The sequence below is a fragment of the Pieris rapae genome, chromosome 6, assembly GCF_905147795.1.
Source record: "Pieris rapae chromosome 6, ilPieRapa1.1, whole genome shotgun sequence".
NCBI lineage: Eukaryota > Metazoa > Arthropoda > Insecta > Lepidoptera > Pieridae > Pieris > Pieris rapae.
Genome location: NC_059514.1, coordinates 488,807 through 506,247, shown reverse-complemented (window position 1 = coordinate 506,247; position 17,441 = coordinate 488,807). Strand labels below are relative to the sequence as shown.

General features: G+C 32.6%; 1 protein-coding gene across 1 annotated transcript; it reads left to right on the top strand.

Moving 5' to 3' along the window:
• The first annotated feature begins 6,315 nt into the window (after positions 1 to 6,315).
• On the top strand, positions 6,316 to 13,056 carry LOC110997206 (fibroin light chain-like). The gene is made up of 7 exons (XM_022265249.2): positions 6,316 to 6,409; positions 10,073 to 10,164; positions 10,539 to 10,734; positions 10,861 to 11,004; positions 12,307 to 12,404; positions 12,484 to 12,628; positions 12,796 to 13,056. Exons 1-7 carry the CDS (start codon positions 6,374 to 6,376, stop codon positions 12,889 to 12,891), a joined length of 807 nt encoding a protein of 268 aa, XP_022120941.2. The 5' UTR covers positions 6,316 to 6,373; the 3' UTR covers positions 12,892 to 13,056.
• Positions 13,057 to 17,441: the final 4,385 nt, after the last annotated feature.

Below are 17,441 nucleotides of genomic sequence, written 5' to 3'. Positions count from 1 at the left end.
TTTTGTGTTTTATTTTTAATTGTTGTTCCGGTGAATTGGCAGGTCAAATCATTTTTTAAAGACGTTTATGACTTTATTTTTTACAAACATACAAATCTGTCCTCTATAATATTACAGTAAGCGTTATATTTGCTTATAAAAGATACAACTGTGTAAATATGAGTTATATGACGTAACTAAAACGACCCGTTCGTTTGCATCTGAAGTAGTTGCTATTTCTAAATTAAACATTAAATATTAATGTAGACATAAAAAAACATAATCATTTAAGTATGCCCTTCTACACTAATATCGAAGATTTTTGTTTTATGCACAGTTCAGAGAATTGGTACGCTCGTAGGTTCGATGTGCACCAGTGGACTTATTTTCTATGTATGTACGTATTTAACACACATGAAGAATGCTTGAACGGTGAATCAAAACATCATGAGTACACCGGCTTAATTAAGATCCAAATCCTTGGTCAAGTCAAATGTGCCTGACATAGGAACACCTCATGAAACTCATACATAAAGACCTACATAGGTTGTAAAGTCACTGATTAATTTTTTATACATCTTATACAATAGTGATGACCGACAAACAAAGCTATTTTGAAAAAAACAAGATTGTCCAGGCCACATTATCACTTGGATCCGTTCGTGATAGCGTAATACTAAACAAGTCATGCTATTGACAAGTTTATCCTAAAGCGTTCTCAATGTAATTACACCAAGTTTGTTAACTGTAAACCGCGCTAATTTGACGATGTCGCAAGTGGCAACCACAACGTCGCAATATCTGCAACTTCCAATTGACACTCTGTCAAGTGTCTAAGAGCATTCGGTTGCTTAATCCTTCGGGGATCTATTATTAATCATAAGGTTTAGGTGAGTTTCCAAGTCAGATAATTTCTATGGATTATGTAAGTTACGTATTTCTTTGATTCTTAGGTAAAGAATGTGCTTTATGACGGAACAACGGAGTGAACTTCATAATTTGAAAATCATAAATACATTTATGACTTCGACTCGATATCGATATCGGAATTACGCGATTAAAAAGATACTAATATATTATTCATATATATATGTAAAATATTTGTTTCTTCTTTCCACTTGAGCAATCATTTATACCATGGTGAAATTTGTGACATATTCAACATATCTGACATCAGCTAGATGCAAAATCTTCACCTTATTTAATGTCCAGGGGACGATTCAAATCGTCGTATGTAGTTTTATAAATACGAAGGTAAAACTTCTTTATTCAGGGTATTAAAATTGCTTCGAAATAAAACTGCTAGGCTAGGTAGAGTTTAACGCTTAGCCCGAGTTAATGATAGGGACAGAGCTAATTGAATACTTGCCAAGAAATTGCGAAACTTTGCAAACTTCTTGACAATTTACATGAGAGCAGTTTTAAACTATACTTAAACTTTATTTATGTAATATTCATATAAGTAGAGGCTTTCATGGAATATTAAAATATGTTATATACTCTAATATATATTTCTCAATTCAACATTAAGAGTTAGTAATAGACGGAGAGGAAAGTAAAAGCATTTGTAATTTGAACAAATATTATCACAAGAAGTTTTTATTTATTATAAAATAATTTAAGAAATGTGTTATTCTTAAGCAACTATTGGAAAGAAAGCTAATGCTTTTGATGCTATTTTGTAAAAATTCATGTTGTTGCCAATATTTTCCTGCTGCTTTTCGGTTGTAGTCTGACTTGTTGTTAAACTTATGATCTGGACATAAATGAAACGAAATGTTATTTCATCTTAGGCTAATACATCAAATACTGTGTAAATCAATAAATTAAACGTTTTTGTCACAATCTTCGGACAGTGAGACAGTTTCAGTAGTAGAAAGTGTTTACAGGCTAAGATTGCGAAGAAGGCCAAAATTTGTGTTAGCATATACTTACGATTATCCACGTTATAATTATAAAACTAATTTTCCACATTTCAAACGTCTAATAAAATGAAAATTTCCTTAGCAAATATGCCTGTTACCGACATACAATATAATATGGTTAATTTAATGCGAATATGTAGTAATTTTAAACTACATTTGTGGACGTGTTCAAATTGTTGAGTTATAACCGTGCAATATTAAAGCAGGTTATACGAAACGGTTATGGTTAACACGAAATTTACGCTTTGATGTATTATTTTAATAAAATTAATTGTTTACCTCAGTATGATACAAGTATTTATAAATTACTATAAATATTTTTGGATTTTTTTGTGTTTTCTATATTTTTGTGTATAGAAATAATTATATTATGTGAATTTTATGGGAAATTATGCGATGAAAACGTAGAAGTAATGTATTAATATGCCAATCACGGACAATCTCCAAGAGAATCACAGGTGCGTGTAAAAGTATTTCTATTAAAGTATTTGGGAATATAAAAATATTTCACTGTTAGATGTATATCAGTGCTTTTAAAATAAACATACTATTATAATCATAAAACTAAGAAAATATGTCAACTAAATAAAGTTATATTAAAGTATTTTAAAACGATTCAACGAATGCAATACGTTAAACGGGGGAAAATAAGATGAAAAGAACATGAAAGGAAGTGGGAAAGGAAGCCTTTACTCATCTTATGAAACGTCGTAGCATCGTAGCAACGTAGCGTATTGCTACGAATTCACGCCGTATAAAAAATAATATCGTAAAATGTGAAGGCTTATGTGTTTTCTCAAAGGAAACGATGACAATAAACGTCTATTGCTAGGCGTTATCTTTTGGGCTGGTTTTTATGGTTTTGCCAAACTAATATGAACTGTTGGACAATTTATAAATATGAATGTATATACTAGAAGAACTGATTTGGATATTAAAAATTGAAATGGTTGTAGTGAATGAAACGTAGTTAATTGCCAACTGATCGCAACTTTTACTTGTGTTCAATTCACAATTTAAAAGAATACTAATTCAAGTATTCATTTTATTTTAGTTTTTGTGTTTTTTAAATTGGTACAATGTGGATACATTTTATACTATACAAAATAAACTTTAAATTATATAATTGTATTGTTCTATCTTTAAAGTAATTTATTTCATACCTGGCATATTCTAATCTTAATATATATAATACTACTGCACGTGTATGTGACTATTAAACGGTTGGGCAGATTTTGATGAAAGTGTCGAGAATGATTTACATTATTAGACTTTTTTGTACGTAAGAAAACATCTGTCGAATCCACAAGTAGTATACTAATGTTAAATCTATACTACTTTTTTTGTGTAAGCAATAAATAAATATTGTTATAAAACCTAAAACTCCAAAGTCAGTCGTCAGCTTGACGCTGCCATCTGTTATCAACGTCAGCCAGGCTTATCTTAAGATTCCCGTGACATTAAAATAAAATTTCAGAAAAGCGTTTCCTAACAACAGAAATGGTTGGGAGTTAATAAATAATTTATTAGTCTTATCTGTCGCCACAGGGCAATTCTTTTGGTTTAAATATTCAGTCTCATTTCGCTTGTGGTTTTCTTTAATTTTGATTTTAGAGTGATTTTCATTGATGATATTTTAACTTGGGATTTCATTTGTCATTTTGATTTTGAGATTTATTATTTTTATACAGCGTATAATTTATTGTGTATTAACAGTAAATTGTACAGTTTATTTGCGTTTATTCAAGTATAAAAGCAAGTATATATATGTTGTAATAAATATACTCTTATAACTTAAATATTATATGATTGGAACAAAAATCTTACAAATTATCTGTTAACAGGCAATAGACGGAAATCCAGGTTTCAAGTCCCAGTGAACAATAGTTGAGGAAAGCATACAAAGCTACATTCATTTCATACACCAAAAATACGTTTGAAGGGTTTGAACCCGGTACCACCAAGCTTACTAGTAAGATAATCTTACGCACGTACTATGTAGTATCCAATACCGATGCTAAGCACGAAATTTTTGTATGCAAGTTCGACGTTGTACTCTGAATACAATCTCCCTTGCGCCGACAACGCAATCTTGGAATAAAACCTCATTATTGGAATTGGGTTCGCTGTTAGTATACCTACTAGAAGTTACAAAATACGGGAACTGATCCCATTTTATCACATTAAGAAGCAGTTAATTATATTACACATTTATATATGACAGTTGTTGTTAATAAATTAAAACACAATTTATTGGTAACACCATTTCGTGGTAAAATTGAACACTAACGTTAGTAAAAACAATTACGCTATGTTCGTTAACATTCGGATAACCTGAATAAATTGAAGAAATTCTGTGAAATTGTATTCTTAAATCGCCGGGAACTGGACCAAACTCGCCGAGTACTAATTAAAAGTTCATTAAAACCCTCTTCACAAAAGAAGCAACCACTTTAACCCTTGCAATGCAGCCACAACTTCTTTTGTGTTCTTTGGTAGAGCAAGATAATTTTAAAAAATTCTGTAATTTCAAGTAAAATCTCACCGTTTATAAGACTTGCCTAATTGAACATTTTGTAAATACTACGAAAGTGGTTGTTCATTTTTACGGAACAGATAAGTGGAAAAATATAGGTATATTAATATTCTTATACTGTGTGCATTAGAAATGGTGGTACTATGGCGTCCTGCAGGTGCCTAATTCGAGCCTCGGAAACAATAGTTTTAATTTGTTAGGCACAGAAGGCCGATCGTCTACACTCAGAAATGTGTAAAACCATATCGGGGCATCAAATCTGAAAACTCTACGAAATTATGTTTACACTCCTGGTACATTGGCGGAGGTTAGACCTTAATTAGGGACTTATATAGTACGATCAAACAAACGAGATAGCAAACGTATTAAAAGTAGTAGGTGTCTAATGTCTCAAGGCATATATATATTTTCAGCAATATTTCAGTTTCTATGTAATTATTCCACAGCTAATAACCACCGATTCCCTATATATTTTTAGTGTACAAACAAGTCGTGTTACGAAATAGAGGGCTTTATTTTACTGACCATTTTTAAGACAACACAATTGCCTAGGAAAGCAAGGCAAACATGCTTTATTTCTTAACCCAAAGGATTTTATATACTACAATTCCGTAAACACATATTTGTTTCAAGAAAACAGTCAAGCGAGGTCTGTAATCCTCTTGATATTTATGTACCGTATTTTCTGGAAAGTTTTACTAAAGGCTTACAAAGATACACAACGATGCTAACTCTGCTTAGATTTTCTTCTTAGATAACTTAGTTTTAATATTTTGTTTTATTATCTTTATTAAATAAAAGGTAGGGTTTGCATTAATGATATAGAGTGCTGAATTGAGCACGCCGGTGAGAAAGACAAAGAGACAAAATCTTGTATTAAATTGTCATTAGAGAAACCGATTACTGACCACGTCCTAGATGATTGGTCTTCACAATTAAATGAAACTCGCTGTCAATTCAGCCTTTCTTTTACATTCTCATCCTCTAGAGAATTTCACTAGTTTTTTAATAACTAAATAATTCACTTATGTGCCATGTATTTTAACTATATACACTGTAATAAACAGAATCGGCAAATAAATAAAGTCATCGTTTTTTTATCTCTTCTGCACTTTTCCTGGAAATTAACTTTTTACTGGAAATATGAAACATGCTATACAGTGTATATCCCAACCCATTATATATGTAAAATCTGGCTATTTTTTTGGCACTATTATTTATAAGAAATAAATAATTAGTGTTCTTTATAGTTGAAACGATATTTTCGCTTAGTGTCGAGCCCGCCACTTTCTATATACTCAACTTAAATACATTCAACAAATTGTATTGGTTATTCGAAGAGAGTAATGAAATACCAGAAAGGTTAGTTTGCTGTCTATATGTATCTACAGGTTTTAGTTATTTTTAGTCAATATTTAGTCAATAAAATTGATGTTTAGATTTAGTAGCTAAGTTTGAGAAAAAAATAGTACTTGTCTGTATTAATTTTCATGGTAGGGAAATTAGCCCGCCATTAAAAAAATACAATTTGCCGAAAGGCTGTTAAAACATAGCAATTAAATTTTATATGTCCTGAATTACATACGAAATTGCGGAAACGAACTAGTTCATGACAATTAAACATAAACATCTTACATTGACTGTCATTGTAATCAATTACTATTCATTTAAAACAATTTAATATTTGATTAAAACAAATCAATTAACTCTTTTGTTTAAATTTATTTTAATCCGACATCCAAAACGTTTTGCATTTTAAACCTTATATGTTTGTAATAGAGTTTATGTATGTTGTACAATATGTAAATATTTGCAGCATTATTTGTACATATGGGATCAATTTGTGTGTATTATTATATAGGTATATATAGGGGTTATGTCAGAGTTTATATGTGTATAGTTTATACCGTTTGGTCGTTATAAGACCAGCAAAATGCTGCCTTTCGTATTGGTACTACTCGCTGCGCAGGTAAGTGATTTTTCTATAGGAATTACTAAGCTAATTAGCTTTTTATTAATATGTAACTACCGTTGAATTTATTGTATTTCTGTATTCAAAATTGAGTAATTTGTGTGTATGTTTGAGGGCTCATATATACCAACAAATTACAGGTATTTTCGCAGTTAATCTGTCTGTTAGGACATGTCAAATATTTAGTATGTAAACTCTTAAAAACCAATTTTTTATTTTTTTATTTTAATTTAACAACTTTTTAGTATTACCAATTTTCTAAACCTAAAAAGTAATAATAATAAAAATTAAATCAGTTTAGTCCCCATGGCAGTGTACCTTTAGAGCTGATAGCGTTTCTCGCTGTATTGCGATACTTATTCGTGGAGCGAGGAAAGCACCAGATCTGGTGTCACGGATAATATCTCCCAGGCGCCAACTTAAAACTTTAATTAGTGCCTGTGCACTTAAACCCCATGGCCCTGTCTCTGCTCCAAAGGAAACATAATCAAAGTTGAAGGAAAGATATTTGTGTCGTTTATTAGTTTCCACCTACTTACTCTGCGGATGCCCCGGTTTGCTTGTCCGAGATAGACAAGCAAAACAGATTAGATTTCTTTTTTTTTTTTTTTTTTTTTATAGAACAGGGGGCAAACGGGCAGGAGGCTCACCTTATGTTAAGTGATACCGCCGCCCATGGACACCCTCAATGCCAGAGGGCTCGCGAGTGCGTTGCCGGCCTTTTAAGAATTGGTAGATTTCTGTTTAGATTTGTTTCTAAAAATTTCTATATATACACTTCTGTACCCATATTCATTGGTCATAGCGTGACATTAAATTATTAAACACCAAAAATAAAATCAATTCAAATCATAAGTTTTTAGGATTAGCGCAACCAAACAATATTGTAAGTATTTAACCAGTGGCTTATTTATGTTGAAGTTAATTATAACTATTCTTAAAATATGTAAATGCCTATAGAATATGGTAAATAACAACACCTACATGTAAAGCAATGAATATATACATAGTGATGTTAGTAATAACGCGTTACTGACAGAGTTGAATTTACATGAAAATATATACTCGACATCCTCGCGGGATATCCACGATCCCGTATAGAAATCACTCTGCAAGTGACGGCATCTTATAAACTAAGGGGAATATGATTTAGCAGAAATAGGGAATAGTGCAATTGAAGTTTCTACGTTGAATTTTACGTACTGCAAAGCAAAGTCTCTATAAAGTTGAAACTTTTTAAATCTAGGGCTTTATTATTACACCATCTCTTTGAATATAATCTCCTAAGAAACAATTAAAAGATATGATTTTATTATTTAAAGAAAATGCATTATATATTTATGTGTATTCAGCGTAAATATATTAAGCAAGCTATACGATTTCAGACATGCGTATTAAAAACAGAAACACAAAATCATTGTCACCCTACTACTTAGTTTTCCACCTACACAAGACTCGAGATTTTCCTTTGTTGGTGAAGTATTAAAGGACTCTACAATTATTCTATTTCTTTACTATAATAAAAGCGTAATTGCTTCTTTAGTTTTCAACTAACTTACCTTCTGCGTGTTTTCCCTTTTGTATTTTTAAGTGTAGGTTTCTTTGTCTGTTATTAAAAATCTAGAACTAGCTTATCAATTTATTCAAAAAATACGCAAAAACTACTCATTTTATTAGCTAGTTTGCATTTATGATTATGTAAGTATATAAAATTCGGTACTAGTTCTACTCTCTGCCATGTTCTACCTGCTGTTTTTTTATTTAAATTTGGTCAATCCATTCTAAGTTGTCTCCCTCTTTTCCATTGGCTGTACCTTAGGCACCAGTTTAGTACTTTTTGCTCCACTTCTCAGTTCATTTGACCATGTGCTCCGCTCAACTCCACTTTAGTTTATTTATTTTTATTGTAACATCTGTTAACTTAGTTGTTTTTTCTTAAAGCTGTATTTATTTTGTATATTCTTTTCTTTCCTCTCATATATTGTTCCACTGATCTTTGATACCTGTAGCTTGCTTGATGCTGCGCTTTAGTGGGCAAGTTAAAAATCCTAAAAATATATAGTTATATATAAAATAAAATTGTCATTATATTATAATAAATGCTTCAGATTCTCTGTTTCGAAGATAATTTTTTCCGCTGCTTCACAATGCAATTAAAGCAAATTCTCACACACTGGTCCAACCTTCCAACAACTAAACGCATAAAGAGAATTACGTGTCATTGCATATAATGTGTTCATAGCCCAGATTGGACGATTTCATCTAACCGTATTACATGTCAATCAACCGTAACGCTGGAATCGAGTGCTTATTGCTTACGAATTAGGTATCGATTTTCGAACATCGAATTTTTGTTAAATTACTATCTATGTGGGCTCACCTACTTTTTTACTTGTCACGTAAATGTGTGTGTATATCTACTGTGTGTGTAGAGTCCAGATTATTTTAGTCATTATTGTGTAATAAGACATTATATAAAACACGATAGGTAGAGATACCGGCAAACTTCTTGAGCATTTAACAAGGTAGTGGGAAAAAGTTTGCGCTTCGTATCGCAGCGCGGGACACTAACGTCAACTGATATACCAATCACGTGATCAACACGTCACTCTACGCGCCATCTATATGTGAGCCTACGAACTTTATAGCCTACCTTTACACTTTGTATCATATTTAGACATGGACTGCTATTTACAAGCGCAATTCCGATCCCAAAGTTTTTCTATCCAATTTCAATAATAATCTTACAACTCTTTTGTCGCAACCATTGGATCGCGTAATACTCAACATGAAGTTGGATTCGCAATCGCTATCATCATAGAGAGTATTAGAGTCCGCAGGTCTACGAAGATCAACGATCTGCAGATTTTACCTACAGTTATATATTATCCAGTCAATATATTTGAATGTTAATCAAAAGTCGATTCCCGAAATTGGGAATATTATGCGGAAGGCTTGTTAACTGCAGATGTAGAGAGCGGAAATCGTTTTGTAGTGCTTTGTGGTACGTAATTATCATAGAGCAATGTTTTGGCAGGATTAGGTTTTGGTTTGTTGATTGAAACTACGAACGGAGCTGTTTGGTTCGCAATGAGTTTTAATTAGGGTTGCTATACACTTATCATCAAATTTAAGATCCGGGCTCTTGTCTGAGGATAAATCGCCACTCTGTGAGGTTCTGCGTCAGTCTCTTGAACTCCTGGTACGTCACGACCGTAGCTTTTTCCTTAAACTGATCTATGTAAGCCAATCTTGGTCTTCCTCTTGATCTCGTGCCCTCTCTCTTCACCTCCAAGATAATCTTAAAGAAGTTGTCGTCCCTCTCCGGTTTTCAATAGTACTCAGCATATATCGTTTCTCTTCAACTATACCCTCTCATTGCTCTTTTTTTCGGTCTAGCTTATCCTCATCATTCTCCTGCAGCACCACATCTCAAATGCTTCAAGTTTTTAAACACTTATCTAAATATGAAAATTCAACAAATTATAAGCATGATAATTTAACATGTTTCTCTTCGATACATGTTCGCATGTTGAAACCGCCAGGTAGCAACTGCTGTCTATAGGAAAATAAAAAATAAAGACTACTATTTAATTTTTTTGTAAAAGAGGTAAAAAGTTGTATGTATAATTATGAAAAATTTATTGATTTTATGTTTAGAGTGCATTCGCTGCACCTTCCAATGCTGCCGTCACCTTCTACAGCGTAAATGAAGTTGGCTCCGTTCCAGACAATGGCGGACTCATAAACAGGTAAAATAGATTATTAGTAAACTTTTTTAAACGGCTCTTAGGTTTTGACTGGTTAGATCACGCTTTCTCTCCAAGGCGAACCTGGTTTCCTCTACAGTAATATAAGATAAAAGCAGAAAACACGCTACCAACTGAACTGGTATATACAGTATAACAATAAATCTTCTATTACACTCTACATTTTTATTTTTTAACTAATAATTTCATGAATGTACGGCTTAATAACTGTACAGCGTGCTCTACTATCAACAGACACAGAAATATTGACCAACTAACAAGAAAAATTTATTTGAATGATGCTTAATGCCATACAGCGCCTTTTGAAATGTGTATATATTTAACGTGTATAAAGTAACTATATTTTCTCTCAATAGCTACGTAGTGTCAGGCCCCGTTGACTACTTAGACGGAGGATCCATCCCATTGTACGCTCAGATGCTACTCCAGATCCTAAACGACTTAGCTAACAGCCCCAACCCAGTGAACAAAGCCACCGCCGTCATCCAGACCATCGCCGCCCTTGGAGAACTATCCCACGGTACCTCTGGCGACTCTTGTGAAGCTGCTGGTGTAAGTACTATACCGGAAATAACAAGTGTCTAATTACAGTCCAGAGATTGATAAATTGAGCCAGGGTTTGAACCCAAGCTATAAACTGGATTAACATAATGCGTTCCTTTATAATTATTTTTTCAGCTCATCAACGCATACGCCTACTCAGCTAAATCAGGCAACAAATCGGGTCTCCGTCAAGCCATTGGAAAATTCGTAGCCCGTCTCTCCAACAACATTGACTCCATTACCCAATTGATTGTCAACCCCAACGCTGTCCGTTACTCGGTAACTATATTAATATTTAATAACTACTGTCTACAAGTCTTGGTTGCATAGTCAAATTTTATGAGTGCTTTTCTCTATCCACAGAAAAAATCACAATACCCTTTACAATAAGTATAATAATATTCATATATATATATAATATTTTTTTATATATATTATTATATATATAAAAAAAACGTTAGGGAGTGGACGATATTGCAAATGCTACATCTGGCGCAGGACGAGACGCGTTTCAGGAAACTGACGGCCAACCTCCTGTAATGGAGAGGCACTTGAAGAAGAAGAAAAAAAAACTCACCTTGAAAAACGATTCTTTCATTGTTTGTTTAAAATTGAAACTATTTTAAAGTAATATACAGAGTTCTTTGAAACATGAAGGCTAGAATTCCTCAAAAGAATCGTGTCAAGAAAAGGCTAAGTAAATGCCACTCGTGTGTCGCCACTTTTCAAAATTTGATTCAAGATTAGTATATTATATATATATATATAACGATTCGTAGGATGTAATTATTCCTTATTGTCCGTAAAGAGTTTGTAGCATATAATATATCGTAGGTATAGTATTAAGTATGATATGGTGAACTTGCACAAATTAAAATGAAAAATTTAAAAATACCAGTTACAAAAAGAAAAAAATATATCGCGGCTAAAAATCCATGGATTTCAAACTGATCGGAATTTATTCAACAATTCATCCCGACCCATTCTGTCAGAAATAGATAGATATATAGATGCATAGCATGAGTTGCAGTTCAATTTACATGAAATGCATTTATCATGTATTGATCGCGTCTTCGTATTATTGTTATTAATGGTTTCGCTGAGGGCTAATTGATAGCTGTCCACACCGCATAATGGATTGTGAAGGATGATGTCGTATGCACTTTAAATTTTATCATTGCTTTTAGGGAGTACTAAGATTAGTTATTTTTGTACAACTCTGCGAGAATCTGCATGACGGAACAAGATTTTCGTGATTTGTAAAATTGTAACCTTATAAAAACTTTAAAAAATATATGTACCTTGTTTGTAAGAACTGACAAAAATTTCAACTTATTAGATAACTCGACGTTTCGTCGGCTATTTGCAACAGTCTTGATAAATAAGATAAATCTAGTGATCATATTTTTAAAATATATAATTAATTGATCTGGCTTTTGGATCAACTTTTTGGATCATGGCAGTCTGTTAAATAGTCCATATAGAAATTCCATTGGTACACAGCAAGGGTTTGAACGAGCTCGGGATGAGAGGAGCACATTAAACCACTTGTCCAAAACTAATCAATGAATGCGGTTATAGGTTGGCCCCCGTGGAAGCTGCATTGGTGGTGGAAGAACCTACCAATTCGAAGAATCTTGGGATGCCATCTTAAGCAATGCTGGACCAGCTCAATCTGCGTGAGTAAATTAAAAGCAATTTATTTACAAATCCAATCCAATTATGAAGGGAATTTTTAATAATTAAATAAAATTGCAGGCTCTTGAACGAAGAATACTGCGTGTCTAGACGTATGTACAACGCTTTCAACGTCAGAAGCAACAACGTCGCTGCCGGCGTCACCGCAGCCGCTATTCCTCAAGTCACCAGGCTTGCCCAGTACTCGCTCCAACCTTTAGCTCAGGTATTCTAGATCCACACTCCTTCTTCACATTCTAAAAACTTAATAAAATTCTATAGTGTAATAGTATTTTACACAGTACGTAGTGTAGTTATAATAAAGAGTTTACCCGAGAATCGATTAAGGACTTTTGTATAAAATTGTATTAAATGTTTCTATTACGTTTTCAGTTCTTAAGAGCCGTCGCCTCTGGAGCAAACCCTACTCAACAAGCTTCTGCGGCTAAAGCTGGACTTCTCCAAGCTGTTAACAAGATCGAACTGTAAGCTCCCTTATTATATAGTATGACCAGAAATAATTTTCAAAAATAAAATAGATCATCATACCATTCCATATATATTTCAGTATATTGTTTGTAAATATAACTATTTATGTAAACAACGACCCGGCTTTTATTTGTGACACTGAGTAAATAAAGATGTACCACCCGCTCTCTTTGTTTCATTTCATTATAAAACTTTAAAAACTTTGGTTATAGGATTTTAGTTTACAGAAATTCTATATTTTCAGTAAAAACTTAAATGTTATTAACCTAGGTGTGCTGTGTCTAATGTGCTGTCAGTATGTGAATTCTATATGATTAGACGGCAATATAGGATACCTTCATAAACAATTATGAAGTACATTCTTGGCTTTATGCTGCTCAACGAACCAAATACGTATCTAAATGCGGAAATTGAGTCCACACTACATACTTGGTTTTATGGTCTTATAAATGCGAAAAACAAAATTGTTTCATGATTTTTTGTCAATCAAATAGACAAGTAGGTGAATAGCCTTCTGTGCCTGATACACGCCGTCGACTTTTTGGGTCTAAGCCAGTTTCCTCACGATGTTTTCCTGCACCGGTCGAACATCGCACATAGAAAGAAAGTACATTGATGCTCAGCCAGACATCGAACCTCAGGAATGAGATTAGAACGATTACGATAACGGTACTCTATATTAAATATTATCGGAGGATGGCAAGACCATCCTCCGATAATATTTAATATAGTAAAAGATCTGAAGGTAAGATTCAGAAAGGACTTCCGTCTGTCAAAACTATATTGGATTTTGACATACATATAACAGTTACAGCTCGTGCTTAGTCTCGTATGACTTGGATAAATACTACAGATAGAGATATAAAAATATAAATACACTATCATTCGGTAAATATTTAAGCTACCACAGAATGTAAGTGTAAGAACACAGAACAGGTTCGGTTAATTGTTAATGCAAACGCAAGTGACAAATTCAAATTGTGTTCGTTTAGTGGACTACGTAGTTAAGTACATTTCGTGATACCAATATAAAGTGCTTTTGTAAACAATTCGGCGCTTGCATTGCGAAATTCGAGCATCGGTTCAGGCAATTTCTTGCACGATACTTGAAGATCGCTTTCCTCATAATAATCATGTTATTAACACAGCGGAAGCGGGAATAATTTGTATTTATTTTAATAAATTGTTCAGACAATAAATAAATAGTACTAACCTCTACGTTCCTAAGTGTTTTAAATAAATAGATTTTGTATGTAAGACATGCATGATTTCACACAGAGTTTTCGTGGAAAGTGGGGAAACTCATTGACGTATAGGTGTGTTAGTGTTTGACAATGCGGTACCTCAATATTAAATTGATTAGTGTAATACATTGATTAGCCTGTGCCTTTCCAACGAAGACGATTAGTGTTTCAACGGGAATCAAACGCAACATTTCTGTATATTATATAAGTAGTTTTAGTTAGGAGCACTTTTATATGTCTAGTGACTGTACTAAAACGTGCTTTCTTCCGCTTGTGCTATAGCCATGGTCTTAAAGCAACTTGGTGAGTTTTGAGAGATCAGTAATAGGGTTGAGACTCAGCAGAGCACGTAATGTGAGCTCACAAAGAACGTATTGTGGCTCGGCCCGCCTCATGACTCTGATAGCCAACTTCTATTGAGATTGGTGAACCATTGCTTCATGCTTCCGCGAATTAAGTTTTGCCTACTTTGTTGAATTCGGTTAAATGAGACATCATTAGGAGTTTTATCGTTTAATCCTTTTATCCTTATTGGTTTCAGGACGTTTCTTTGTTAACAATTTGTACTAGAAAATAATAAAAGAAGGTTATTGTCACACACAAAGTATTTATTTTATCTAAAACTTTGCGTTACATTAAAATAAAATAAAAACATTATTGACATTGAAAAATGATACATTACTACGACGTTCAGACATACAGAGCTGTCGATTAAAGATATAGATAGATTTACATTGTATTTTTTATTTAGTATCCGCTGCTAAAATGTTTCGATAAATTTTATCAGTAAAGGTAAATCTGCGTTGAAAACCACAATAGCAGTATAATACCATTTACACGGTTAAAAACAAAAATGGTAACCGCATTTCGTTTGCACCAATTTGCATTCACAAAAAATAGTTTTCTCCACTGCTTACATCTGCCTCCATTTGGCTGCGATGCCAACAATATTTCTGTTAAATCTCAGTTAGCTGCAGTTTTCAAGAATTGTAAATAATTATCAAAACGGTATCCAATTATATTCCCATAAAATAATGTAGGGTTATGTTATTTTGTAGAAGAGTCGTGGTTTTTCAAGATGACCCTTTTCAAGGATTTTTGATCCTCAAAACGGAATGAAATAAAACCCTTGATATACTTTCGTCTCTCGTTTGAGATTGCGTTGAGATGATCAGGTGGTTAAGGATTCTAGAGAGACAATTTTTTTTTGAAAGCGAACAAATAAAATGGAATAAAAATAGATTATTAAATTGTAACCAATGTGTAAACCTGAATAAAAAGTGTGGATAGCATAAACATAATGATTATAAGGTAATAACGATTACAATTAATAAGTTATCAAACTTATTAAATTTCATATTTATTTATTTATTTTTATTATTACTGTGTAGGTTAAGAAAATTGTATTTGATTATTATGATTAGTAATAAATGTTAAAGATTGATTAATAAAGAAATTAATAATACTTTAACAAATAAATATAATATAAATATTACTAAAGGATTTTAAAAAATACCTTAAACCGACCTTAGAATGTAATTCTAAATCAGTAAAAAACTGTCGTATTTTTAACTTTACCTTTGTAATATAACTTTGCAGTATAGGTTTCGTGCTGGTCGCCGACTAAACAATATTCTGAAAGCAATGATGGCCTGTAGTTCGGCGCAACGAGACGTCATGCATTCGTAATGCGGTCGGTCAGGCTTCCAACATTGTAAATACTTGTAAGTTCGAAACTTCCCCTGAAATATTTTCCTATAAGAAGAAATATCTGGGTAGGATAATAAACTGGAATCATATTCCATGTAATAGATGTTCTTTACCTAAAATTTCTAATTACTATACTAAGTAAAGGATTGGAAATTGGTGGCGAGGATGAGAGACAAGTGGAAGAATTTGATAGGATCGTTTATTAATGTTCACCATAATATACTGTAATCCTGATTATGAACTTGAATAAAGAGTATTATGTATTTTATTGTATTTTATTTATAGGTACGTTCGCTTGGAATATTTATAAATATGGAAAATAAATTTTTACTTCGTTTTTTTTTTAATTTAAATAAGCATTATTACAATCATACACATTTTAATCAAGCAATTTTATAAGTAAAAATTAAATAACATTATTAAATTTTTAAATTTAAATGTAATATAATGAATAAAACATAATTACACTTTTATAGAATACTGGAAATAATACGAAAAGCGATTCAAGTTAGCTAATGTGACTAACCGTCGTCGTCGGTAAGTATATTCATCTAAGCCCTGTTTATTGTTTATTTATTACTTAACTCGATAATTTTGGCATAGTATGCAACAAAATCGTTCGTTAAATATTCATCGTCAATCCGACATTGCTTTTGTCAGGTCAAACGTTTCAATGTAACATATAAATTGTATAGTTTATAACATGTTTCCTTTTTGATAGTTTCATGTTTTGGCTTTTGTTTAATTGTAACGCGTCTTAAGCTGATACAAAAATTAATAATATCTTCAATAAAGATAATTATTAAATAAATAAGATAATTTATCCTAACTGTACGAACTGCACTGTACTGAGGACGTCATTTTGTGTCTGTTTTTATTTCTATTTCTAGGCAAATTTCAAGATTTGGCGAGTTTTGCCTGACTCAGGTCGGTTTTGAACCGTGGCAATTTCCTTACTTTATTATCTTTCAGTCAAGATGATATATTGTATGTTATTGGGCACATTTAAAAACTATCTGGGTATTGATTACTCAACCTATATACTGTACTATACTGTGTCATAGGACTTCACAATGTAACTCTTTAATAATGTATATACCGAAAGTTCAAGCTTTAACAACGCTATGAGCGTTAAAAACTCGGAAAAACTATTAACTAATTCACCCCGCTAACAACAATGTCTAGCGCATTTCCCGGGTGTATTTCAGCATCTTGTAAACAAAGAAACGGTAATAAAAGAAGATCCGAGATGGCTTTTAAGAAAGCTTCAAAGGTTAATGTATGCAAGTTTTATAGAGCACTAAAACAAGGGGCTTTTTCTTTTTCGTGTGCTTTTAAATTGTTGCCAGAGATAAATCTCATTCGCTTTGTTTTACGTCTTACAGCTTTTGCAATCATTGTTGTATTACTGAATATTACTTAAGTTTTTATGTATATCTCTGACACTGGCTTTTAAGAGTATTTTTACTATAGGTTTTCTACTTAGCGTGGCCGCAGAGCGAAAACACATTAAAATAATATGGTAATGTATTTAGAAACGAGACAGACGACAGTCAAACACTCTGAGTGTTATTGCAATACTTAACTGTGTGTGTA

Bases quoted from the DNA above. Each gene is read 5' to 3' on its own strand.
- LOC110997206 (XM_022265249.2), top strand. From the start codon at position 6,374: ATGCTGCCTTTCGTATTGGTACTACTCGCTGCGCAG. The intron at 10,165-10,538 runs GTAAAATAGATT...TTCTCTCAATAG, and splicing joins AATGGCGGACTCATAAACAG to CTACGTAGTGTCAGGCCCCG. The intron at 11,005-12,306 runs GTAACTATATTA...ATGCGGTTATAG, and splicing joins CCAACGCTGTCCGTTACTCG to GTTGGCCCCCGTGGAAGCTG.